The 26,934-nt window shown below is 33.8% G+C and overlaps 4 protein-coding genes and 1 pseudogene across 5 annotated transcripts; 3 read left to right on the forward strand and 2 right to left on the reverse strand.

Moving 5' to 3' along the window:
* The first annotated feature begins 48 nt into the window (after nucleotides 1-48).
* On the forward strand, nucleotides 49-1,652 carry LOC123015337 (annotated as a pseudogene).
* A 49-nt stretch (nucleotides 1,653-1,701) lies between these two features.
* On the reverse strand, nucleotides 1,702-10,720 carry LOC123015297 (lethal(3)malignant brain tumor-like protein 4). 2 transcript variants are annotated; one of them, XM_044414968.1, is made up of 8 exons: nucleotides 10,577-10,720; nucleotides 10,339-10,518; nucleotides 7,109-8,294; nucleotides 3,216-3,896; nucleotides 2,938-3,166; nucleotides 2,572-2,883; nucleotides 2,302-2,521; nucleotides 1,702-2,252 (listed from the first exon to the last, which is right to left on the reverse strand). In XM_044414968.1, the coding sequence occupies exons 3-8, from the start codon at nucleotides 8,267-8,269 to the stop codon at nucleotides 1,769-1,771; spliced, it is 3,087 nt and encodes a 1,028-aa protein (XP_044270903.1). In that variant the 5' UTR covers nucleotides 8,270-8,294; nucleotides 10,339-10,518; nucleotides 10,577-10,720; the 3' UTR covers nucleotides 1,702-1,768. The 2 variants fall into 2 exon arrangements, with proteins under 2 accessions (XP_044270903.1, XP_044270913.1); XM_044414978.1 differs by lacking the exons at nucleotides 10,339-10,518; nucleotides 10,577-10,720 and adding an exon at nucleotides 9,716-9,987.
* Nucleotides 10,721-11,730: 1,010 nt separating this feature from the next.
* Nucleotides 11,731-16,859, forward strand: LOC123011657 (protein-L-isoaspartate O-methyltransferase domain-containing protein 1-like). The gene is made up of 5 exons (XM_044409219.1): nucleotides 11,731-11,944; nucleotides 11,993-12,299; nucleotides 15,139-15,528; nucleotides 15,576-15,720; nucleotides 15,766-16,859. Exons 2-5 carry the CDS (start codon nucleotides 11,993-11,995, stop codon nucleotides 16,574-16,576), a joined length of 1,653 nt encoding a protein of 550 aa, XP_044265154.1. The 5' UTR covers nucleotides 11,731-11,944; the 3' UTR covers nucleotides 16,577-16,859.
* A 191-nt stretch (nucleotides 16,860-17,050) lies between these two features.
* On the forward strand, nucleotides 17,051-17,749 carry LOC123011662 (NADH dehydrogenase [ubiquinone] 1 beta subcomplex subunit 7). The gene is made up of 3 exons (XM_044409233.1): nucleotides 17,051-17,263; nucleotides 17,312-17,480; nucleotides 17,556-17,749. The coding sequence occupies exons 1-3, from the start codon at nucleotides 17,131-17,133 to the stop codon at nucleotides 17,644-17,646; spliced, it is 393 nt and encodes a 130-aa protein (XP_044265168.1). The 5' UTR covers nucleotides 17,051-17,130; the 3' UTR covers nucleotides 17,647-17,749.
* Nucleotides 17,696-26,103, reverse strand: LOC123011649 (phospholipase A-2-activating protein). The gene is made up of 8 exons (XM_044409206.1): nucleotides 25,897-26,103; nucleotides 25,660-25,853; nucleotides 22,258-22,639; nucleotides 21,910-22,212; nucleotides 21,787-21,865; nucleotides 19,352-19,754; nucleotides 18,106-18,668; nucleotides 17,696-18,057 (listed from the first exon to the last, which is right to left on the reverse strand). The coding sequence occupies exons 1-8, from the start codon at nucleotides 26,028-26,030 to the stop codon at nucleotides 17,737-17,739; spliced, it is 2,379 nt and encodes a 792-aa protein (XP_044265141.1). The 5' UTR covers nucleotides 26,031-26,103; the 3' UTR covers nucleotides 17,696-17,736.
* Nucleotides 26,104-26,934: the final 831 nt, after the last annotated feature.

Genomic DNA, 26,934 nt, shown 5'->3' on the forward strand with positions numbered 1-26,934 from the left:
ACCGATTTTTTAATTTCGAGTACTATTTCCGAGTAAAATCGGGTCCAATTCGATAATATGTGTTATTTTAATTGTTTCAATTTTTTCAATAATGTTTACAAGAGGTGAGAAAAAACTTTTTTGGTTCCACACTGGGTGTGCTATTTTTGTTGGGAATACTGTAATTTTAATTTCAGCCAATGGGCGAGCGCTATTCTAATTTAAAAACTTTTTGCCCCTTGTCAAACTGTAACGGCATGGTTTTCATGTTCATTTGAGTTTCTGCTTGAAAATCGTGGTGTGTTAACTTATCAAAACAGAAAATGGGGAGCAAAGAAAACGTAGATCTTATGGCTGAAGAATATCTCAAAACTGTGAACATTCCTCCACAACTTCTAAAACCCGCTACAACTCTTGTGAAAAAAATGATGTCTCACGACTGTTACGCAAACCCCGAGTAAGTTTTAAGTACAGAATTGTACCACCAATTTCATATTTTTTCTAGTTATGAATGGTCTTTGAATGACTTTGAGCTGGGCCAAAAATTGGGGCAAGGAAAGTTTTTATCACAAGAGAAAAAAAGACTGGGATTATTGTCGCCCTAAAAACAATTTTAAAAAAAGAAATTGTCGAGGAAGGTGTGGAGAAGCAAATTCTGCGTGAAATTGAAATTCAGTCACGTCTCAAGTAAGTTAACTGTTTTGAAACATGTTATATCTGAGAACAATGTAAGTTTTGTTAGGTTTCGTTTAAAAACATAAATAAAATCGGATTGTTTTATTAACAATTAAATTGTACGTGAGACATACAACATTGTAAAAAAACGATGCATTATATTTTTCAGTGGCACCATTAAAAATTCTTGATACTTTTGCTACATTTTTGTATTTTCAGGCACCCAAACATCTTGCAACTCTTTTGTTGGTTCCATGACAGCCATCGAATCTACTTGGCCGTTGAATATGCCGCCAAAGGTGAACTCTACAAGCATCTCCAGGCAGGCCAGGGGGGGCATTTTACCGAAAAAGAGTAAGCAAATATGGCCCATTCTGTTTCATTAAACCCAGATTGTAGAGCCGCCAAATACACATACCAAGTAGCTGACGCTCTAAATTACTGCCACGAAATGTGCGTCATTCACCGAGACATAAAACCTGAGAATTTACTCCTGACGCATGAGGGAGACGTAAAGTTGGCCGACTTCGGATGGTCGGTCCATTCACCATCGTTACAACGCGACACGATATGCGGAACTCTCGATTATCTACCGCCGGAAATGGTCGAACATAGACGTTATGGGAAGTACGTAGACCACTGGTGTTTAGGCGTGCTTTGTTACGAGTTCTTGGTTGGACATCCGCCCTTTGAATCAGAGACACAAGATCAAACGTACATGAAAATTCGACTCGTGGAGTTTGAATTTCCAGAGTGCGTGCCAGATGGAGCCAGGGATTTGATATCAAAGGTACAATATTTTATTTTTTTTAAATTGTCTACTGTATATTTTTACAGCTCTTGACTAGGTCCAGCCACAAGAGACTTACCTTAACCCAGGTGATGAGCCATCCCTGGATTGTTAGCAATAAGTAATATCGTCTGTATTTTAAGTTTTGTCAATTTTGTTTATTATTAATGTTACCCCAGGCGACGAGCCATTAAACTGTAAAGTAAAATTATTGAAGGTTCAATTATCGTCCCTTTTCCAAACCTATAAAACCCTGATGAGGGAATAACAACGTATCGCATTTATTTAATAAATATTTACAAGTAAATTTAAAAGTATAAAGCGTTATGTGCACACCTGACGCACCTTCCGTCTCAACAACACGATAACATTGTACAATTTGATCGCAGGACCGACTTTGACGTCTAAAATGTCAATCAAGTCCCTCTGACTCAGCGATAAGAATGCTTCACCGTCTATTTCAAAATTTCGAAATTGCTCACTATTATTTTCCGACCCTGGCAAAGTTGATACAAACTCAACTACCGTATTCACATTCCAACGTAAAGGATTCCCAACATCTTCGACATATTCCTGCAAAAATCTACTATGCTTGTCCCAGGTTTCTTTAACCGCAGGCTCRACATTCGTCTCGTCGATGAAACCCTCAATTTTYCTAATTTTCGAATCAGGTTGCTCCTCTTCTTCTTCCGCTTGTCGTTTTAACCGTTTCCGGTATTTCCTTTTCGGTTTTTTCACCTCTTCTTCCGGCTCTTTTATGCTGTTTTCTAATTTCAGATATTTGGGAGGTCGACCCAATCTCGGCTTTCTAAAACAGCAAAGTTATTTCCAAGTCCACGTTATTTACTAATCATTACATTTTATCCCTCGGCTCTCTAGATACAGGTACCACGGCCTCGACTAACCGATCGGGTGTTAATAACCGATCTGGTAGAACTCTATCGACATCGATATTATCTTCCGCATATGGACAATACTTTTGTTCGGAATGGGTAGCAAATTTGGGTCCTCGTATATGCCCCATTCCTCTACACCCCACAGTCGGACATTCGAGAAAGTCATAGACATCATCAGGTGCTAAAAACCCAAAATTACACAAAATCAACAAAAATACGAGTAAAACTCACTTAAAGGTGTCTCAATCGGGTGACCTGTCTTTTGACACCATCCCACTGGATGTATGTCATCGTGATCAGCATCCACCCAATAACTATACCTATCGGGCCACCCATCAAAATGTATCCTGATTTGATGATCTCTGACGTCATCGACAGTTGCCACTCTGATAAGCTGCGGTACTCTTTTATCAACACACTCTAAACGCATCCCCCGTTTAAAACCGCAAGCTGGACGTTGTTTAAACGCGCGCACGGGTGCTGCCACCGCTTTAGTCTCTTTCAGGTACTTGGCCCAGGAGAAAGTCTCCGGATTCGGGTAATCTACGAAYGTGTGTGGGTGTGAAGCGGACCGCAGACTAAACACGTAATTTTTACCATTRGGTGGTGTCAAGTTGTGGCCGTATTGGTCACACCAACCGACTGGATGTATGTAAGGTGACGTTGGATCAGCCCAATAATCGTAAATGTCGTCCCAACTGTCAAAATGGACGAGGATTCGGTTGTCCATCATGTCTTTGACGGTCGCTACGCACACCAATGATGAGTTCTTCTTATCTACGGCTTCGAGTTTCATACCGACGCGAAATCCGTTCGGGCATATCGCCTGTAAGAAACCCAATTAGAACGATGAAATTGTTTCAAAAAACTCTTACATTTCCTGCTCTGTTGGCGAAGAGATGCTTGGGCGCTGCCGTCGACTTGGTCTGCTTCAAATACCCCACCCAATTGAAGCTTTCGCTGGTGTAGCCAGGTGGCGCTTGTAACCCCCGTCCGTGCTTCTCACACCAGCCAGCCGGGAAAATATTCATACTATCCGCATTGGTCCAAAAATCGTAATTTTCCGGATATCCATCAAAGTGCAACCGTACTCGATATCCGCAGATTTCCGCCACYGATAAGACGCAAAAATACGACGGATGTTGCGGATCGATCCCTTCGAGTTTCATTCCGGGCCGAAATCCGTTTCGACTGTATGGAAATGGATCTCTGAAGAGTTTCACAGGTGCGGCTTTGGCTTTGATGTGATCGAGGTATTTCGTCCAGGAAAATCCCTTTTTCGAACAAGTCCATGGATAGGAAAACTTGTCTTGTGAATTTTCATTTGAGGTTTCGTCGTCGCTGCCGCTTAGAGGATCCGATTCGACTTTCTTCAGTGGGAAACCACCGCCTTTTTTCTTCTTCTTTTTGATTTTTAAGTCGCGATCGCGTATTTGTTTGTTGTTACCGGCATCTTGACAGTCCAAACTGCAGTATTTTGAGGTGATGAACTCGGATGGGAGACCGTAACAGCCGCATTCGACGCAACGAAGGTCCTCTTGGAACTCGTTTTTAACCTAGGAAGAAATTTTGACACTAAATAAATTGCGTATTAAAGATTACTCATAAAAAAAAAGTTTTAGCATGTCCTTGTAATAGCATTAAATACGTTAAGTAGGTACTCACAAGATACATTAAACTTTTTGAATTTACTTTAATTTTATGTTTCTGTTTCTACCACAGTAAAAAAACGTGATACACGTTATTTTGCATTGATCATTGATCACAAACCTCAAGGTTTTTTTATGCAAAAAATGCAATAAATTATTGTAACGAGTTATCGGGAAAAAAATCTATAGACGCAACTCTGCAATTTACAATTAAATTAAGTAGTTCAACACCATAAAAGTTAAAACTTTCGAGATATAATGTGAATTTCAGTGTGAGTATTATTAATTATTCATTGGGCCTAAGAATGTTATTTGCAATTTTTTAATAGAATGTAGTAGAAAAAATTGTGTATTATACTCCACTTAATGTAATAATTATCGCAATGCAATGTTGATAAGTTAATTTTTTTGAAATGTACAATTTTTGTACATACTTTTTTGGTTTTTTAGTTGACTTTACAATAAAAATAGCCACTAAAATAATCAATAAAAACTTTATTTTCACTTGTTTTGTTTAAGTTGGCTTATTTCTCAATGAAACTGACTCTTATTTTAAAATGTTTCAATAAATTACTTAAGTTTGAAAAGATTTTGTTACAAAAAAAAAATTAAGCTTACTCTCGACAATCTCTCTTATTTTAAAAACTTTTGCTAAATTATTTGCAAGAAATTGCAACACTAAGCCCTAAATCTGCTTTTATAGTAATTTATTTTTCGATTTCGCTATTTTTTTTTCAACGAAAATCTCTCTTACTTTAAGAAGTTTAATTATATTTAGTGTTGAAGAGTTCTTGCATAGAAAATATTCAAAAGATTTTTGCACTTTAATTAGCATTTAAAAATTAAACACAACTTAATTGTGCCCTAAAAGAATGTTATTTTTCATTAAAACTGTAAACAATATGTATTTAGTTATTTATTCAATCCTCTATGTTAATATTGAATTTTATCTTTTCTTTATGTTAAAATGAAATTTTATCATCTAGATGATAAAAAATACATCCACTGTTGTATATCTGCGGTTTTAGTTGCTAGAATTCATTGTTGAATTTTACTTTGACATTTATAAATATCGACCAAATTGACTACAAAATTAGTGAAGATTGAATAAAATTTTATATTGTACACGACGATAAAATTTTCATTATCTTTTCGAGCATATTAGCGTCAATTTTATCGTCTTGTATAATAAATAACTATTATCGTCGTGTATAATATTTTGTTTTATTTTGTACTCACCTACCAGACTTTCTTGTACAAAATAAAAAATATAAACAGTAGATAAAAATTACTTTATTTCACTAGACGGTAAAAGACTACCTTATCTACTGAAATTATTTGATAAAAGCACTCTTTAACATTGAGTACAAAATAATAGTTATTTATTGTACAAGACGATAAAATTAAATTTATCTTTGAGAGCAATTTAACGTCGAGGCGTCAGCCGAAAATTTTATTCAATCCTCACTAATTTTGTAGTCAATTTGATCGATATTTATAAATATCAAAGTAAAATTCAACAATGAAATCTAATGTCAAAAATCGTTAGCAACTAACAACCGCATATATACAACAATGGATGTATTTTTTATCATCTAGAGTCTAGATTCTAGACGATAAAATTTCATTTTAACATGAAGAAAAGAGTAGATAAAATTAAATTTTAACATAGAGGATTGAATAAAAAAAATATTGTTTCTTTTCAAATATTGAAGATTTTTTTACGATTAGAAATAAATTAATAAACTATTACTCAAAAACAAAAACATTATTTGTCCAGAAAGGAAAAGTATTTATTTGAAGTTTAACGAATTAAAGGTCACTCAAAAGGATTGAAGTTGGAAAAAAAATAAGTCTGATACTTTTAACCGTTCTGTAATCATAACACAAAAATTAATGAATTTATTCATGAGTCTATTGTTTAATTCCGAGTTTCTTNTTTTGCATTTTAAACTTAATTGTGCTTCAGAAGAATGTTATTTTTCATTAAAACTGTAAACTAATATATAATAAAATGAAATTTTATCGTCTAGATATTAAAAAAATACATCCACTGTTGTATATCTACGCTTTTAGTTGCTAACGATCTTTGACATTAGAATTCATTGTTGAATTTTACTTTGACATTTATAAATATCGACCAAACTGACTACAAAATTAGTGAGGTTTGAATAAAATTTTATATTGTACACGACAATAAAATTTTCATTATCTTTTCGAGCATATTAACGTCAATTTTATCGTTTTGTATAATAAATAACTATTATTATACAAGACGATAAACAATCTTTATCGTCGTGTATACTATTTTGTTTTATTTTGTACTCACTTACCAGACTTTCTTGTACAAAATAAAGAATATAAACAGTAGATAAAAATTACTTTATTTCACTAGACGATAAAAGACTACTTTATCTACTGAAATTAGTTGACAAAATCACTCTTAACACTGAGTACAAAATAATAGTTATTTATTAGGTATACAAGACGATAAAATTAAAATTTATCTTTGAGAGCAATTTAGCGTTGAGGCGTCGAGGTGAATTTTATTCAATCCTCACTAATTTTGTAGTCAATTTGGTCGATATTTATAAATATCAAAGTAAAATTCAACAATGAAATCTAATGTCAAAAATCGTTAGCAACTAACAACCGCAGATATACAACAATGGGTGTATGTTTTATTATCTAGAGGATAAAATTTCATTTTAACATAGAGGATTGAATAAAAAAAAAAATTGTTTCTTTTCAAATATTGAAAAGATTAGAAATAAATTAATAAACTATTACTCAAAAACAAAAACATTATTTGTCCAGAAAGAAAAAGTATTTATTTGAAGTTTAACGAATTAAAGGTCACTCAAAAGGATTGAAGTTGGAAAAAAATAAGTCTGATACTTTTAACCGTTCTGTAATCATAACACAAAAATTAATGAATTTATTCATGAGTCTATTGTTTAATTCCGAGTTTCTTACTGGTTTTTCCCTTAATTAGCAGTGAATGATTACAAACTTATTAAAATTTGTAATTTGTCAAGCTTAAAATAATTAGGACAGAAAAATAAGAAAACATGAATTTAGGTTTCGATTATGAATAAATAGATTTCAAAAARTCATACCTTAYTGGCTTTAGCCAGMCGCTTCTCAATAATCTTATCATACTCTTCGGTTGTGACATACTCGATCAAATTAAATTCGTTAACTATAAACTTCAGATCACTTCCGGGCAAAGTCCCGATCCCTTCCTCCCACTTGAGAATCTTCTGCAAATCAAAATCATCGTTCATATTAATGTCCGTTTTCTTCTCTTTGATCACTTCAATCTCTAAAAAATCATCCTTGACATGCTCCTTATCAAAATGCTCCGCATCTTCCAACTTCGTCAAAGTCACATCCGGATCCAGATTAAACTTCTCCTTGCTCTCCACAATCTCCATGTCGTCGTAATCCTTCCTGTAGGAAAAATTCGACTTTCTCCTCCTTTCAGTTTTCTGCAACTTAACCGGATCCGGATCTAGAATTTGACTGGTATTAGTTGTGGAATTGCGCGGTTTGTCCCCTTGATGGTTTTTTTTAAGGATGGAAATTCCGTGTTTGAAAAATTTCGGAATTTCTTTGCGCTTGTCGTCGAAACTGAACGAATTCGAATCCTCCATTATGGACAATTCGTATTCTTTCTCGCTCTTAACCGGGCCGTCTAAATCAATTACCTCGTCGCAAACTAGATTAGTTTCATCTTCTTTACCCGAATCCTCCTGGACTTTAACGTTATTTGTGGGGAGTAGAGGCATAAACGCGATTTTCGGCTGCAATGTGTTGGTAGTGACGGTCACCGGTAGGCGATTTTTTATCACTTTGGGCATGGGTGCTATCATTAGTTTTTTGCCCGGCTCAGATTTCGTCTCGGATAGTTTCGTCAAGGGCTTTATCATTGTCAGATACGTCCCTGATGACAATGTCACTGTTTGCATGTTGCTGGGCTTGTGAATGACCAACTGTTGGCCCTTTGGGACGTTCTTGACCGGAGTCAGAATGACTCCTTGGTTTGGGGGGGTTTTGTTGACGATGTTGGGTAGTGTCGCGAATTGGAGTTGGGTGTTGACCATGTTGGGTTTGCTGATGGACGAAAATGGAAGTTTTGACTGTGTTTGGATGTAGACCAAAGGGACTACTTGAGTTTTCATGGGGTTTGTCGAAATGATGGAGTTTTCCGAAGTGYTTGTGTCGAGCTCGGGGAGAGCTTGGACCACTTCCCCCGTTTCCGGACCCCTGGAGGACATTGCGCCAATTGTGCCCAATGCGGCCCTGTCACAAACGAAATTGAAAAAACTACATCCAAACCCAAAAAATTTAAAACAAAATGATCTTATTTGAAACAAATATTTTTGTTAAATTAATTGCAAAATCAAGCTCCAGATAAGCTTTTTTGGTTGAATTTTTCTTCGATGTAGCAAATTTTTTCAACGAAAAACACTTCGCTTGGATGTGAATGTTGGAAAAATCACATCAAGTTCGATTTTTTTTTTGTTTTATTCTAGCTTTAATGTTAAAAAGTTACTTTTGCAAATCTTATAATGACTTTTCCTTCCAGGAAACAAATTAAGACAAGTTCTAAGGTTTCCTAATGTGAAAATTATTTAAAAAATTGTTAATATTCAACTAATATTTGTCTTTTTGTTTTCCTCAAATAAACTTAAAAAAATTGGATTTATTTAAATCTTTATTCAAATCTTTGTAAAATTACTGCTAAAAATTCGAAATCAGCTAGTTTCGTTTGGGTTAGCTATTTTTTCAAAAAAAAAAATCGGTTTTATTAAAAAAAATCAATAAAAAGCCACAATTGTTTGATTTGGTATATTTTTTACCAAAAATAGGCCTAGTTATTTTGAATGTTGTAAAAAAATGCATAATGTAGGGTCTAAACATTCATTAAATATTGTTTCCAAAGCTTTACCTCATTTTTCAATATACATTAGCACAAAACTTTGAGAAAATTTGTCGAATTTAGTAAAAAATTGCAAAAACAACCGCAAAAAAGCTATTTTGGAGTATTTCGTTCATAAACTGACTCTATTCTTAATAAATCAATACAACAAACTGAAAAATCTTGCTTATTTGGTCAAGCTTATTTAAAAAAAGTCCCACTTATCCCAAACGATTTCATTGCAAATTCACAAAATCATCATAATTATCATTTTAGAAATTTTTGTTAAATTAATCGCAAAGCAATCGCTTTTTGATTGATTTTTGTGCGATTTAGCTAATTTTTTCAACAAAAATCTGACTTCCTGTAAGACGTTAGTTAAATTTTAAAAACTCACAACATAGGGGTACAAAAAAAATTAGCTAAGTAATTAATTATTTTTCTAACAAAGACCACGTCAAATAATTAGGTAAGTAAATACGTTTACTGCAACAATTATGAAAAGAAAAAATATAAAGGAAAAAAACAATAACAAGAAAGTGTAAACATTCTCTACTCAGTGACCAAATAAAGCGAGTATTTGGAAAAAGTGAGGTTAATTTTCCTCCGCAGATATCGAATTAATTCGCAAATGCTTGTAAATGGTTATTATTTCGACTTTTTGCCTGAGTTAAATTGAATTAAATTTGAACAGTTCCAGGTGTGTTATCAATTATTCCCCGAAACTTTCTCGGGTCCGGTCCTGTCTCTAACCTTGTTTCGAGCAACAAAAGAAAAATGTACACAAAAAACTCAATCTTACCTGTTATATAACTGTAATTAGTCAATAAAATAAATACTCAGATGGTTTTCGGCCATCCACGAACGGTTATAATTTTTTTTCATTGACAAATCACCAACACAATCTTTTCCAATTTTGCGCGTGCGGAGGGCTTCCGAAGCCCCCAAAACGTGTCCAAATGGCTGGAAAATGCTTCGATTTCCCACTGAAACCGTGTTTGGGATTTTTCACGTGCGAATTATTTACGAAAAGTTTTATTTCGTGCCGATCACTCCAAAAACAAGATTATTCGAGCGCATGCGCGGTCAGAYGCGGAGGGTTGGGGGGACATTTTAAATGCGTTTCCCGCCCCCGAATTAATTCTTTTCACGCARGAAAATTGCAAAATTTGGGGAAAATTCGATCGAGACCGATTMAATAAAGACGGTTATATTTCTTTGGGGGCAATCTGAYGTTTTCCCCGCGACCAAAGGAGCTAAAATTCAATTTAAGTTTCGGGACAAAAACACGAGAAATGGTTTTCGCAGCCCCAAACCATGTTTTGTTTACACTTTGCAAATGGTTTTCTCGTGAGAAATCTGTCTAACCGTTCCAGACATATTTATTTTAGTAATTCATAAACGTGACCTTTTAGATAAGTTTACCTGAATTTCCAAAGTCGAAAACGATGAAATACTTGTACGGAATTGATTAATGTGCAAAAAGCAACAGTTTATCGGAGAAATTTCCTCGTGCAGTGTAGTGAAAAGTTCAGCATTACATTTTGCAGGAGTGATTATGAGCTGAGTTAATTTCGGGTCCACGTCACACCAAATTACCCAGATCTGTAAAAAAACTGACTCGTTTTAGTATTTTTTCACAGAAGATTTGTTACAGACTCACCTATGAATAAATTTATTATTTTCTAAAGTATTTGTTAAATAAAAATTGTTGGATAGCTTTTATTATAACGAATGCGCATGCGTCGTCACCGAATGAAATCACTAGACAACGTTGCCAAATCTACTGTTTTTAACAGTTCATTTCTTGCATAATCCATAAATAAATAAACTTTTCATCAGTTTACTGTTTCTAAAGCAAAATTGGAGGATTGCCTATTTTTTAGCGTATAAGGAAAATTGCAAGCATAGGTCACAGAAGAGACTAAAATTGACGTCTCTTCTGTCTTAACTTTTCAATGTTGCCAACTAAATTTCAAACATTAAGCCACTTTTTAAGCAAAAACTCACTTTAACGCAAACCAAGGTTCACTCGTGCTAAAATTAAAGTCTAAATGTTATAAAACTCACATTTTTAAGTCAATAAAAATACAATACAACTAAAATTTCTCATCAGGGTGGCCTGTGAGCCAAAAATTAAATTGGTTAACACCAAACATTACAGCAAAACTTGTCACTTTGTATATCTTCTGTTTTTATACCTGGTACAGTTGGAGACAAAATACTTTGGTCGTCAATGTCACTTGAGTGACATTAAATTGTAAAGTATGCTTTAGGACTGTTAACCTTATTTTTAGCTACTGTCAATCATAGTTGACAAGTTGTATGTACATATTTTTGATAGGAAAATATAACAGCTGTCATTAATTTTAAATTGTCATTTATTTTAACGTTAAAGCTTGAATTACATTAAAGTGTCAAAAAAGTGACGACCAAAGTATTTTGTCTCCAACTGTATCAATTCTATTGCCACCCTGGCAACTTGCAACTGTGCTTTTTTGGGGTAAAATAGGTCACAAACATTTGATCTGTGTAAAAAAGAATCTGAGTAACAGAACAAATTTAAAACCAAAATACTCTATGTACAGAAACCAGAAACAATATTATGAAAATTGACAAAATGGTGATTAAAATGGCCTGACGGATTCAGTGTCGATAACTTAATTTTAAAATCGCAGACTACTCAATAAATTCTATTAATTCAACAATGTCGGTTTCAAAATAACAAAATACATTCACATATTATATTTTTAAATTAAATTTATGAAAGGTAAAACATTTTGGTGCAAAAATTTAAAATTAGTTCTAGCGACGTGGCAACCCCGCGTTGTATCTGCCATTACTTCAATCTCAGCTGATTCCGTGTCGACTTTGTTGTCGTTTCGAATTTCCAAAATTCGCATAAAAGGCCACAATCCTTCATTGTCACATTTCAAGAACAAGTGCTCCAATCTGCCACTTCTTCTTCGCCCCCCATGAGCCCAGAAATTTGGTGATCGGTCACATTTTTCGACCGCTTGACGTTCCAAAGGTAAACAAATGTAGAGTTTGTGACGCAATTTCTTATTGTGGTTTTAAGATGGGGGCCGGCGTGAGCGCAGGCGAGAACAACGACGATCTCATCGACAACCTCATCGAGGCGAACTACATCAAGACGTCAACGGTGGAGAGGGTGTTTCGGGCCGTGGACAGGGGCGCATACTTCCTGCCGGAGCCCCCAGCGGACGCCTACAGAGATGTGGCGTGGAAGAACGGCAATTTCCACATCTCGGCCCCGTGCATCTACAGCGAGGTCATGGAGGGGCTCAAACTGCGGCCCGGRTTGAGCTTTCTCAACCTGGGCTCCGGCACGGGGTATTTGAATACGGTGGCAGGACTGATACTAGGTAAAACTGCAAAAAAATAATGTAAATATGAAGGTACATTTGCGTAACTGAGCCATGAAAACAAGTCAAATTTGATGGTCAAGCGATGTTGAAATTTAAGATTTTTGTAGTTTTGATAGCTGATGTAAAGTAAAATTGTTTTCTTTTTGTCTAAAATTCTTGAAATGTTTTAATAGTTTTTGATGTAGTTGTTATTAAAGTCAAGTATTTTAAGAAATTTAAAAAAGCCAGGTGGTTATTAAGCTATTAAAGCTGATTTTTTTAAATAATAGCTTGGTAAAACTCTACCACTACTTTAGTTTTAAATACGGCCCTGTTTTATTCTAGTGGGTGCAGCAACACTTGCAAAGGAACGTGCCATTTATGGAGGGTTACAAATTCAAGCCATTGTTTGGTTAATCCCTTATAATGTGTCATAAAATTTTTAGTAGGTCTTAGGAAAACGATTTTACTTTATTCTACATTTCTCCTAATTCATAGTGGCCATTTAATTTATTGCAAAGTTGGCAGCCCCTAGCYCGTCACCTCTAGTATGTGGTATWTGTGTCTATGTTGGCAGCAGAAGTAACTAAATTGTATCAACAATTGCGACAGGCGTAGTAGATTTTATTATGTGAAGTATTCTTCAGAATACATTTTTGATAGATATGTCCCTAAAAATATAACTGGATGTTTAAATTCGAATTTACACAACTCAATTTTTACAAATATAAACGGGGAAGTGGCCACTCTGAATTAACCGCGACTTTACATTATGGGGTTCATTTTTTTTGAGAAAATATTATTCGTTAAACCGTATCCCGTTGCCGTCTTTTGTTTTCGACTTACAGGCAAAAGTTGACATTTTACCGAAATCTAAAAAAAATCGTATCTTCGTTATTATAGGCGATATAGGTATCTTATCTTACTTGAAATTTTTCTATGGGGCGCGAGTTCTGACACAGCCTGTATAGTCTCTTTTTTTACGAGGAATTTAATAATGTAATTACCAATTTATTCATTTATTTGTTTAGCCGTAGTAAGATAAACTTCAATTTTTTTAAATGGAAGTCATATGGTGGCTATGTCAATCTTGAAAAGCTTATTTTTTTCTGATCTAAAAAGTATACCGAGTGTCCGATCTCAAACTAGAACATAGGGAAGTAATTTGAATGCGATTTTTAAGTAAAGTCGCGGTCAATTCATAGTGGCCACATCCGTGTGTAAATTTGTAAAAATTGAGTTGTGTAAATCCGACGTTAAACATCCAATTGTTTTTTTAGTGACATAGCTATCAAAAATGACAATTCTAAAAAAGTCGGGTTAGTATACTTCGCATATAAAGTCTATTGCGCCTGTCACAATTATTGACATTTCTGCGACCAACTTTGACAAAACCCACACAATAGAAATGGCGGGCCTAAGTGCTGCCAACTTTGAGATAAATTAAATGGCCACTATGAATTGACCGCGACTTTATTTTGTCAATTTTTTGATAATACAAAATGACAGGTGAACAACAAAAAGTATTAAGTAATAAAGAAAAATTAAATATGTTTTGACCACAGAAGTATTTTCTGCATTTGAGTATACATTTTTAATTAACAAATTGGAAAAAAAACTTTGGCGTTTTTGACAACAAGTATCGCATATTTATTTCACGTATTGATAAATTTCAAACTTGTATTTTAAAGGAAAAAAAAACATTATTTTTAGAATCATTCCATGTGAAATAATTTAAATCACATTTAAATTTATTCAACATAAAAATAAAATAATTAGAACTTGGCTCTGGTTGTTTGTCAATTTACTTCATCAAATAAAATACAACTAAAAGAAAAATGCATAAATACGAGTAGATTATCCAAAATTTTCTAAGTTCTGGGTTTTCGATAAATTTGAAATAAATTAAGAGAAATTGAATGATAGCCAAATTGATTTGGTTTGAGAATTGCGAATAGGTTTCGATTGGACTAACGAGAATTGGTATTAGTTGTACTTCTCTCACTAGCACAGGTGGGTAAATTATAAAATGTTATACGCGTCCCAGAGAAAAATGCCATGTAAAGTGAGATACCAGCATGGAAAAAATGTAAAAAACATATCTGTCTATAAAAATTTCGAAGTTATGAGTGTTTAAATTTTGCACTTTGACTATTTTTTTTGTTAGAAAAATAATTTTCCAAGTTTTGTGCTACAACCTATTATAATAGAAAACAAGGAAGCTGTATACTAAATTGTAACACTATTTAATGTTATTTGTGGCTTTTATTGGCAAAATTTTTGTACCTTTAATAATTATAAATAAGTGGCAGGGATACAACGTCCTAAACTGCCGGCCTGCAGTCGAATTAATGGGTTAAAAGGCTTAGAGGAACTTTGGTTRTCAAAACCTTTTAAATTTTGGGGTCCGAAACAATTTAAATAATAATTAGAATAATTATTATGAATTAAAGATCATTAATATGTCATTTCTAAAGAAATGACAAATTTATTGCGACCCTCCACACTTTTAATAATGTTGACTYTTACCAGATGTTAATAAWACTGTAGCTCCTGGGAACGTAAATTCAWTTAGATAAAATAAAAAAATACCCATCGCTTYGCTTCGAGGATATTACAGTACTTTACGTTTTTTTAATTTCAAATTGACATTCAGCACCCTAAAAAACAACCTCTTTGGTCTAAAATAATGCGGATTTTTTTCGTCTTCTTTCTTTCATCGTCTGAAAGAAACAGATCGGAGAATTCCCTATAACATTGAGCTACTTTGAAAAGTGTATCCGGAAWGAACATAGAGACTTGGTTGATTTTTGATTTTTGGTAAATGACCATTTTTGTTTGTTAATTTTTCTATTAGGCAGCTAYGGTATCAACCACGGCATCGAGCTRCACGACGACGTGATCCAATACGCCTACCTGCGTCTCGAGGAGTTCAAGAAGCATTCGGGCGCCATCGACGAGTACGACTTTTGCGAACCGAAATTCATGCAAGGCAATTGTCTCTGCTTGGCCAGTGCCTACCACTTGTACGATCGCGTCTACTGCGGAGCGGCTTGTCCCGAGAAGTATCTAAGCCACATAAAAAATTTGATCAAAGTTGGTGGCATTTTGGTCGTACCGATCAACGAACGTCTCGTCGAGATGAGAAGAGTCTCGGAAACGAGTTGGTCGACGCATTATTTGCTACCTGTCTCGTTTACAAATCTCGTCAAGCCGGAACAAGGCACTCAGGAGATCGTACCAACATGTAAGTGGATTTTTTCGTAGAATTGGATTAGGACTGTTTTTTTTTAGTTGACATTGAACCTTTGTCATTGCAAGAATTGTGCAGGACCACGATTAGGAATCTATTGAGGAGGATTATTGAAGTTGAACATCCGGCTGTCAAGAATGTTAGGAAGACGAGGAAGACATCCAAGAAGAAAAAACCGCTTAAAAAGTGAGTAGGCTAAGTGGAAGTTGGCTAATATCTTATTTTTTATAGAAATGGTAGGAAGGACACGAATCCGAAAACATCCGAAGAACTCCTCGACTTCTTCTTACTAACAATTGCACGCAAGAAGAGACGGGAGACGTCCACGGCCACTCACGATCATGACAATTCATCAAGTTCTGCCAACAACGACGATGATTCTGAGGGACCATCGTCAGAGAGCGATGATTCTTCTTTGGAGGATCCGCTTGAGACAATGCAAGAAGCTTTCCACGTTTTAGACAGACAAACTAATCACGTGGTGCCCTCAACAAGTAATTCGGTCGAAGCTTGCAGTAGCAAGCAAGTCGAAGATGTGAAAATCGAAAGCCAAGTCATTATACATAGAGAGGCCGACGAGGAGCGAGCCGAAAACAAAGTGAGTTACAATATAACAGTCGAACCGATGGTAGTAGAGGAAGCGGAACAGAACGAGCGTAAAAATAACAGAGATAAGTTCGATAGTGGGTTAGGTGACGAATTGCTCATTTCTGAATTGCCTGTGGATATGGTGGAGGCAATGTCGAGCAGTAGCGATGACGAGCAGAGTAATAAAAGGTGCAAGAGAGGCTTGAAGGAGAAAGAGAAAAGATTGAGTTCAAAATGGCGCAAAATCGATAGAATTGATACGCCGAAAAAATGTGATAGTGATGATAGTTCAGACAATGATGATAAAAGTGATAGTGAGAGTGATTATGTAGATGCGATGAATAGAATGAAGATGTACATGAGTCCGTACAGTGGACACATGAAGAGCAAGATTCAACAACTGCCTCTACCATCCAATGTCAAAAAATTTCTCAACTTTTACAGAGAATTTTAATTACGAAACTAATCAGAGACCAGTCTTGCGTGTTTAGTTGAATTTTGAATTAATTTCAATGACTGGACTAACCTGTTATATAGACTAGAGAGGAGTTGTTAGGGGCATTCGTAATAAACACTGCAATGTTATCAAATAGGGATGTATCTAAAGGAATTTTATACATTGGTGATATTCTGGAAATTATATGTTAGATTTGAGTTTTACGCATTTTTTCATGTACTCACAGTTGTGCTAAGTTTTTTTGTTGTTTAGTTTGATTAAAGTTTTTGGCTGACTAAAATTTGAAATTTTATTGTACCCCAGTCGCCATTACAGGTTTCTGTAAACGTTAAACATTTTATTGAATAGTTAATCAAATTTTCAAGACTGAAGTTAGAAAAGTGTTTCTTATTCTCGTCCTTGTTGATTTATTTTATAAACAGGAAAAACTTATTTTGCAAACTATAATTTTAGAAGTAAAGTCGGTATTGCAAATTTCTACGTTACCATATTACATAACCTCATTCACTTGTCAGTTTATCGAATGTTTTGGTGATACTTGAAGGTGGAATATGGGGGCCGCATTCGGTTATTTTCCCGAAAGTGGATTTAATCTCTACTTTCATCCAGAAGTGACCCCTGGACCAAACGAAAAACCGACTTTTGACCCACTTCTTGGTTTTGAAAATGGACGTAAAGAACGAGGTATTTACATAATAATTGTGTTTATTGTGTTTTAATCTTGATTTGTAGTCATGCTCGCTACTGAGGAAGAGATGAGGTCGGCGAAAATACCTCCAGAACATAGAGATTACTGCGCTCATCATCTCTTGAAGTATCTGAGTTGTCGAAAAGACAACTGGCCTTGGGCTGTTAACTGCGAGCATGAAAAACACGTCTATTCACATTGCAAATACGAGGAGTGAGTATCTGTGCAGTTTTTCAAAATTTTACCTCGCAACTTTTGGTGGAAAATTAATTGACAAACTTTTTTCAGTTACGTTATCCGCATGAAAGAATACGAACGCGAGAGACGCTTACGTGTGCGTGAGTTCAATAAAAAACAACATGAAATAGCAGCCGCATGAGCTGTATATTTCAACTGGTAGGTCGTTTGTAAATAAATAAAAAATAAAATTAGAAAAACAAACACGTTGGAATTTATTAAATAAAAACCATTAGAAACTTAAACTAAGAATGTCCTGTACTTGAGTAGCACAATTTCGCCTCTTCTCCTCCAAATCCCCTTGCCCTGATAACACATGCGACTGTAAGGCACTGATAAATCCAGTGTTGCTCTTAACTTTGGCTTTGACTTCAGCACTGTGTGGTGAGGTGAGAAGGGTCCCTAACGCAACGTAACTGCGAAACTGTGACTCAGGATCACTCAATTTCGTTAAAATATCTGGAATCACGTCGGCTAGGACTGACACTCCCAAATCGTCACGTTTCTTAAGACTTGCCACGCAGAGATTCAAAAGAAGAGTAGCTAAAGCGATCTAAAATCACACAATAAATGCAAAATTCTCTAATGTTCCCAACAATACTTGTCCGTTTTTATTCAAGGGTCCTAGAGCCGTGATATTTTCCACAACATCGAACCTATGCTCAAAAACCAAGTCCTCTCCATACTCGTGCATCATTAAATTGCATAAAGTGCGCAATGCAACAATTACATTATTGATTATATTACAATTCTCGTTGATGAAACCGAGCAATTTTCGGAGAAGACTTCCGTTATTGGCAGCCGCGATTATTTCGTTGTTCTTCTTAAACCTCACAGCCATTCTTATGACATCAACGACGGGAAAAACGATTTCGTCCGGCCATTCCAACAGTTTGAATAAAGTATCAAAAGCGTTGGGATCATCTGGCGGTCCGGTGCAAAGTTTTACCAATTCGACTAAATAATGTTCGTTCACTGGAGGACTTTGACTATCGCCGGTTTTTTCGTTGAATTCTTTCAATTTGACTAAAATGACTTTGGAGTCGCCCATTTCGAAGGTGCGGTAGGTGTTAATCGGGAAGAATTTGCTTCCTTGACTTGAAATAGTGGACGAACTCACGCTTTGTTTCAGTTGGGTGGCTGATGTTGAGTAACTGCTGCCACCTACGAACACGGAAAATGACACCACTATGCAAATTGAAACTTTTTGAGACTTGTTTGAATTTTTTTACGTGATATGAATAATTTAGGTCACCGTTCTGTTTAGGGTTGAATTCTATCACGTAGGTAAATTGACTATTTTTACSATTTTACTACCGCTCCCCTTCAAAAACTTTAAAAAATCGTATTTTTTTAAAGACCCAATAACGTTTTATGCATTTTTTTTGAGTCTTAAAGACGTCTAGAAATGTAAAAACGTTACATGGATCAATTTTAAAGTTTTTTTTTATTTGATTTTTGTCGAGATTTTGGTCGATTTTCGGCACCCGGAATGATTTATTATCAATAACTCTGGTGATAACCTCTTATGTTTTTTTTATGTATATAATATAATATAATATAATATAATATAATAAAGATCTTATATAATAAAGAACAGTTAAATTGACAATTTTTACCACTTTACTACCTTCAAAAACTCAAAAAATTCGTAATTTTTTAAACTTGACCYAATAACGTTTTATGCACTTTTTTGAGTCTTTAGGACCTCTAGAAATGTAAAAAATGTTATGTGGCATAATTTTAAAGTTGAATTTAATTTTTGTCGAGGTTTTGGTAAAAAATACTCAAACAACTCATATCATGCTGACCAGTGTAATCAATGCAATTCATAGTTCCTAATTTACCTGTAAATGGATCCAAATTTCGCCCTGCGAAATCCTGACTGTTACTTCCAGTACTCGGCGTGTACCTCGAACCGCCTGTAAACGGATCAACATACTCCGTGCTGGGTGGGACGTATTTATCTTGAGTATTTTTCAATATGAAATCAACAACTTGTTCTAAATAAGACGCCGGCAAGAAATTTTTCGCCAAAAAAGTATGCGCCGCTTGATACGGATCATCGCCTTTATTATAAGGCAATTTCAACGGCGGCTTGCCATCCTCCACGTCGACGGTAAACACGAAATCATAAGGTTTTCCCTCGTACATTGTTTTGTCCTGATTGGTTTTGTCCGTACTCCCAAGGACGTCGCCCACTTTTTCCCAATGACTCCTATCTCCATCTTCCACCCACGTGTACGCCACCTATTTTAAAATACATGACTGACCATTTATTTTTTATTTTATTTTTTTAACATTTGGAAAAATATGCGCAACTGCTAATTAGTTTTTTAAACAATTAATTTAATAATTGTTAATAATAATTTGTTATATACAGTATGTTCCCGGATTGATTGATTTTACCCCAAAAAAAGTTAATTTTTCTTTTGATTTTGRACTATTTATTTTTCTCTGTGTTCTAAATCTCTATCACATTCTCGGTTTTACTTTTTTGACAACGATGTCACTGACAAATGAGTTTACGCAAGTTAAAAAACAAAAATGTTTGTGAAAAACACAATTTTTAATAAACGACAACTCAAACATCGTTGTCAAAAAAAAATAAAACCGCCAATGTGATGAGATTTAAACAGCAGAAAAAATCTAGAGAAAAATAACTTTTCTTCGTACTGAATCAAAATAATGAAGTTTTAATTACAAGTTTGCTCGTTTCAGATGAAACAAAAAATGTTTTCCGTTTGCAGTTTTGGCGTAAAATGAAAGTTTTTTTTTTCCTCTCTTAAACTCAATCCGGGGATATACTGTATAATTTTTTCTATAATAAAAAAGATTTAATAAGTTACGAATAATTAAAATTGAGGAAAACTAAACGTTATGCAAAAATTTTCAAAGCGGAACATTATCGAAGAAAAATATTGCGTGGGGAGAAAATAAAGTGTCCAATCTGGTGTAATATCTGTAACTGTTATTAWTTATTTGGAAAACTTTAAAGAATTAACATAATAATTATCTTATTTGCTACATTACGGTTTTTGTAATTATTAGGTCCAGCTATCTAAAATTAAAAAGCACCTACATTCTAAATTCACCTAGATTTTCATAAAGATTTGGTAGTACATATCAAAAAAATCTTAACTAGAAAAACATGAAAAATATTTGCTATAAAATGAGCAACTGCATTAGACTTTGAAAAAAATTAAGACAATTTTTTTAAAACCATATCGCTGTTGTTACTCAAACAGCAATTTCTCTTTTCATAGATTTAAAAATGCGGCGTGTTGTTATCAATTGGTATTTGCAAAATAAATAGCATCACTTTTATTTAATTAATTTTTCAGTGTTTTTACACAAAATATTTTTCATTGCGATAAACTACCATTGCCTGGATATTTCCGTACAGAAATTATAAAACAAACAGTGGAGAATTACCGATATTTAATTTTTTTTCATTTTTGTATGGGTAAAAATCTCAAATTTTGCAAGCTGGCGCAATTTCTATTAATAAATTTTTTGAAAATCTGATTTACGTATACAGGGTGCACCAGAACTCACGCCCCAGAGAAAAATGCCATATAAGGTAAGATACCAGGAACATGGAAAAAATGTTAAAAAATTTTAATCTATAAATATTTCRAAGTTATGTTATTTGTGGCTTTTATTGGCAAAATTTTTGTCCCTTTACTAAATAATTGTAAAAAAACATATACAAGATCATCAGTATCCTTAAATAGATAAAAAAAAAATGTCAAATTTCAAAAAATAAATGTCAAAATTTTTTGACAGAGAATTTTTTAAACATTTTTTTCATGTTCCTGAAAATTACTTGAAAATTTTGGGGCGCGAGTTCTGGCGCACCCTGTATACAGAGTGAAAACAAACTATTAAATTACCATATCCAAGCTTGAATCTAAAATAACGTAATACATGCTTTGACTAAAATTCTTCTAGCATCTTTATTGTTAACAATAAAAAAGTAAAATTGTGCACATTGATAAAGGAGACGRTTTATCGCCCACCCTATTTATAAAAAATGTTTGAAAATGGTGGATGCTCCGGAATACAAAACAAAATAAATAAAAAGTATGGAGCCAAGCCTGTTTTTCTTTAATATTAGAAAAAAATAATTAATAAAAATTTGAGTTTTACAAAAAATGAGATCGTGTTTTGACAAAGAATTTGTTTTGTTTTTGTTTGTGGGATATAATTCTTTAAATGTGTTGTTGTTTAAATAATTAAAATTGGTAAAACACTTAAATGAAAATGAAAAAACAATTACCACTCCTGCGCCCTCTCGGATCATTTTCATCTGCCCGGCTTTTCTTCCCGGATCGTACAAAGCTTCTTTCCCTGGCAGACTAAATTTAGTGTTACTAGTGTTAATAAATTGATTTATACACACTCTGATATTTTATAACCGCCGATTTCTTGAGTGCTTTGTCGCGTTAAAGCTTCCACTTCTTCGTTGAATTTATTCAAAGTCGCTTCATCGGCAAATCTGTCTTCATTTTGGGTGAAAACTCGAACAACWCCGTCACTAGAACCGGTCACCACATCGCCGTTTGATAAACACGCGACTGACCAAACGGACTGTGCCGGCAATTGTATCGTTTCGACGTTTTCACCGTTTTGCCAAATACGAACAGTTCGGTCTTCGTCCGAGGTCACGAAACAATTGTCTCCGGCCGATTTACATCGCGCAATACTGAAAAAATCATGGAAAAAATTGTCTAACAAACAAGAGACAAACCTGTAAATGTAATTGGTGTGTCCATAGAGCACCCCGAGAGCCTCTCCAGTGTACGACCAAACCCTAATCGTCGCATCGTTCGCCACTGAAACGAATTGATGCAATTCGGGCAAATCCACCAAACCTCTGACACAATCCGTGTGACCGGTGATCGAGTGCAATCTTGCACCTTCCCTACTCCAAATTCCGATTGTTTTATCAGCTGAAGCGGTCACAATTCGCAAATCKGATAGTTGAATGATTGACCAAATGGCAGCTGTATGACCCGAGAAAGTCACCGTCGACGTGGCGGTACCCAATGTCCATAATTTGGCAGAACAGTCCCACGATCCGCTCAAAAATGCGTTATTTTCCGACGTGGAATACTTCGACAAGCAGCTCACTGAAATTGTTATTCAAAATTCAGATAAATAACCCTAATGAAAAGTTCTTCTGTCTAGAGATATTTCAAGCAACCTATGCCGTGTGGAGGGTCAAAATTTTGTAAATTGTCGCATTATTTTGATTTTTTAATAATAAATAAAATTCATTTTCTGGTGATGTTCCACTTTGAATTATTTATGATAATCACATAATTGAAAATGTCATTCTTTAGAATAGAGTAGAAAAAATGCTAATAGTTAGAGAGCAAATTTATATGCGAAAAATTTTGCTGAAATATGSACATGGATATGCAGTAAAAAATTACACAAGATATGTGCAAAAATTCAAATAATTTCGTAAAACTATAATGTTGCTGTTCTGACCTAGTGTGTTTTTATGGGTATTCACATTCGAATAAAATCCATATTATTTCTTATAAACAATTTATTTACAAATATAAGATGACTAAATATATCTTGATTATAATTTATAACAATGTGTTTTTCTAAGTTATTTACGAGAAAATTTTGTCTTTTATCTGACAAAATATTTTTATAACCTGAGAAGCTTTTTTCAACAATACCAAATCATCGCCTGGCATAAATCAGAATTAAATTCATCATCAGTGCCAAAATTCTGGCAATTAGTCATAAAATTGAAAAAAATTAAATTTTTTTATATTAAAAATATTTTAAAAAACCCTTATATTTATTTAAATATAGAATAAAACATCATTTTAATATGAAATTATTAGGAAATAAATTCAGGGAAAATGTTATCATTTCAACAAAAAGTCTCTGAAATAAGCTTATAATGTGCACGTTTCTTAGAAATACATATGTATGTAAAAATTTGATAAAAGGCGTAAATATGCGAAATATGCATGCAACATCCAATTAGCATAGAATCCGGTCTCTAGTAATAGCAAAGCAAAAAGAAACATAATAATTATAAAATTAAATCATTTTTTTCCGGCTGATATTCTTTACAAAAATTTGAAAATGAAATGGAGAATTTTAGATTGATAAGAGCAAGATACTGTGAATATACAATTTTTTCTTGTCCCAATGAAGAGTTGCTTGCGTTAGATGTGAAAATCAAATCTTTTTTGTGTTTCTTTTAATTGGTATTTGTAAAACTTTGTGTTTATCTTTTTTGTTAAAAAGATAAATAAAAAAATTCTAGTGTATTTGTTTACTTGTAACCAGAATATTAACAAAATTCTACAATTAAACACATTTAACCGATTATACAGAGTGCGCCAGAACTCGCGCCCCAGAGAAAAATGCCATATAAGGTAAGATACCAGGAACATGGAAAAAATGTTTAAAAAATTTTATCTATAAAAATTTCGAAGTTATGAGGGTTTCAAGTTTGCACTTTGACTATATTTATTTCTGTTGAAAAAATAATTTTCCAAGTTTTTTTGCTATAGGCTATTGAAAGAGGAAACAAGGATGTTGTATCCTAAATTGTAACTCTGTTCAATGTTATTTGTGGCTTTTATTGGCAAAATTTTAGTCCCTTTAGTAAATAATTGTAAAAAAACATATACAAGAAAAAAATGTCAAATGTCAAAAAATAAATGTCAAAATATTTTGACAGATAGAATTTTCTAAACATTTTTTTCATGTTCCTGGTATCTTACCTTACTTGAAAATTTTCTCTGGGGCGCCAGTTCTGGCGCAGCCTGTATTGAAGATTTCGATTATTTGTGTTTAAATTATAATAAGAAAATTAAAATCGTAGAAATTCTAATAAAGCTTTTAAATTTGCCGCCAATTTTAGTTGATAATACAATTGCGAACACGGAATTTTTGACATCTAATTTATGTCAGTTCAAAAAAGCCACGCTTTATTATCATTATGAAACATTATGAAACTAAAATTTTTAGTTGAAATTTATTTTTGGCGTCGATTTCCCGAAACAAGCAATAAGTGTTTTTATACAGGATGCGCCAGAACTCGCGCCCCAGAGAAAAATGCCATATAAGATAAGATACTAGGAACATGGAAAAAATGATAAAAAAATTTTATCTATAAAAATTTCGAAGTTATGGGGGTTTAAAGTTTTTACTTTGACTCTATTTATTTCTGTTGGAAACATAATTTTCCAAGTTTTTTTGCTATAGGCTATTAAAAGAGGAAACAAGGAAGCTGTATCCTAAATTGAAACTCTGTTCAATGTTACTTGTGGCTTTTATTGGCAAAATTTTTGTCCCTTTACTAAATAATTCTAAAAAAACATATACAAAATCATCAGTATCATTAAATAGACATAAAAAAAATGTCAAATGTCAAAAAATAAATGTCAAAATTTTTTGACAGATAGAATTTTTTAAACATTTTTTTCATGTTCCTGGTATCTTACCTTACTTGAAAATTTTCTCTGGGGCGCGAGTTCTGGCGCACCCTGTATAAATGCAATTAAATATTTTGACTTCTTGTCCTTTTTTCTCCAGCTGTTAAGATAAAAACGACAAAAACCGAAAGKAAGGTTAGTTGCATGAGGTCCGTTTTACAATCTTTTATCAGTCGAATGACAAATTGTCCAAAATTCTTTGTCCGCAGTTGTACAACCAAAATATGACCCTASAATTGAAAATTTGGTGACAGGAAAATTGTATTACTTGATTTTCTATATTCAGTACACTCTACGTTGCCAACCGAGTTGCCAATTTAACTTCAAATCACAGACCACTTTGACCAAAAATTTAATTGAATTGTCTTACCCTGTATTATATCGAATCACTAATATTATGTGTTTGTGATCAAAAAAATAATAATTGGCAACACTGAATTATAATTTGTTTTGAATTTGAATCAGAATTGCYAAATTAAGATTTTAAATTTGCCACATAGGATAAAATTGACAATCACAGCCACCCGCTATTTAATTATTATTTTTTTTGCGGTGCCACAAAAACGGTTTTGCGTTCTCTTTTTGATAAGAGCACAATGTGATTATGTTTCGCTTGTGTTGTAAATTCTGGAGTGGAATTCGCTGCGATACACTTTATCGTTGTTGCGTTCGCTCACCCGCATTAGTGTGTTCCTTCAACGTGAACGTCGCAAAAGGCTCAGAGGGTTTGTAAACATAAATCGTGTTGTCATTGCCCCCTGTTATAACCAAACCGTCCGGATATTCACTAGTCGGTTCCAAGTACAAAACGGCAATAACGAAGTTTTTCTGGTCACGGAAAGTTTGAATAGGTGTGTACCCAGTGTCGATCCTTAAATCATCAATCAAAAAACGCTAATTAAGTATCAACTCACCTGTTGGGCGTCCAAAATTTGGCAGTTTTATCACGAGATCCGCTGATTATAGAATTGTTGTTTGTCACGACTACACTTCTTACGTCTAATGAATGTCCAAAAAGAGAAGCACTAAGCTTGAATTTTTTAAACATTTTTCTGGATTTTTCACTATGACGAGCAAGTTTGGTTACGTTCGCCGGTGAGAATGACAGCAATGAAAAAATAGTGAGCTTGCGACCGAAGTATTCTGATATTGAAGTATCGTAATGTTGGAAACTACAGTGGACCAGTAAAATGCTGCACACAACTCACAATTAAAACCAAAAATTAAAAATAAAAAGTTTATTAAAATTAATCAATTAAAAAAACCTACTTCCTATTATTTTTTTTAACTTGACACTCATTGAAAGTAACAACAATTATCAGTTAAATAAAAAGCGGCTGGAATATTTGTGTATTTGACTTTCGAGAAAAAAATTATCGAATTTGTTGCAACACAAATTTTCAGTTAGTTTTTTTTTTAATAAAATTGCAAAAAGAATTTGAATTGTTATCAGTGATGAAGAAGCTCTCACTTGACTACACTTTAAAGCAGGTATGTTGAATATCGTTAAAATATATTTTTTATACAGGGGGTCTCAAAATGTAAGTTGGTTTAAACTTACACCTCGTACCATTTCAATCGTCATTCTGTCACTTCTCATAATGTTAGTTCTATATAAAATAGCGAGTATTTTGGCTCTAAATTTCTCAGTGCCGATCAATTTTTACACAGATTCTTTTTTATATAAAAATCAAATGTTTCTGCTGACCTATTGTGGCAATAGAATTGGCACAAGATATATCTCCARAAATAATCTTTTGTATTTATTTTTCCATTTTTATTATGTTTACCTACTATTTACGATTTTCTAATATTCTAATAGTATACTCTTACATACCTAAATCAACAATAACAGCTATTAAGACAAGAATTTTTAAAAGTGAAATTGTGTATTATTGTGTTATCTTAAAAAACATTCCAACACTAATAATTTGACTAGAAATTTTACTGAA

This window comes from Tribolium madens, unplaced genomic scaffold (genome assembly GCF_015345945.1).
Source record: "Tribolium madens isolate multiple individuals breed KSU strain unplaced genomic scaffold, Tmad_KSU_1.1 Scaffold_19;HRSCAF=116;Tcas5.2_LG9, whole genome shotgun sequence".
Classification (NCBI taxonomy): domain Eukaryota; kingdom Metazoa; phylum Arthropoda; class Insecta; order Coleoptera; family Tenebrionidae; genus Tribolium; species Tribolium madens.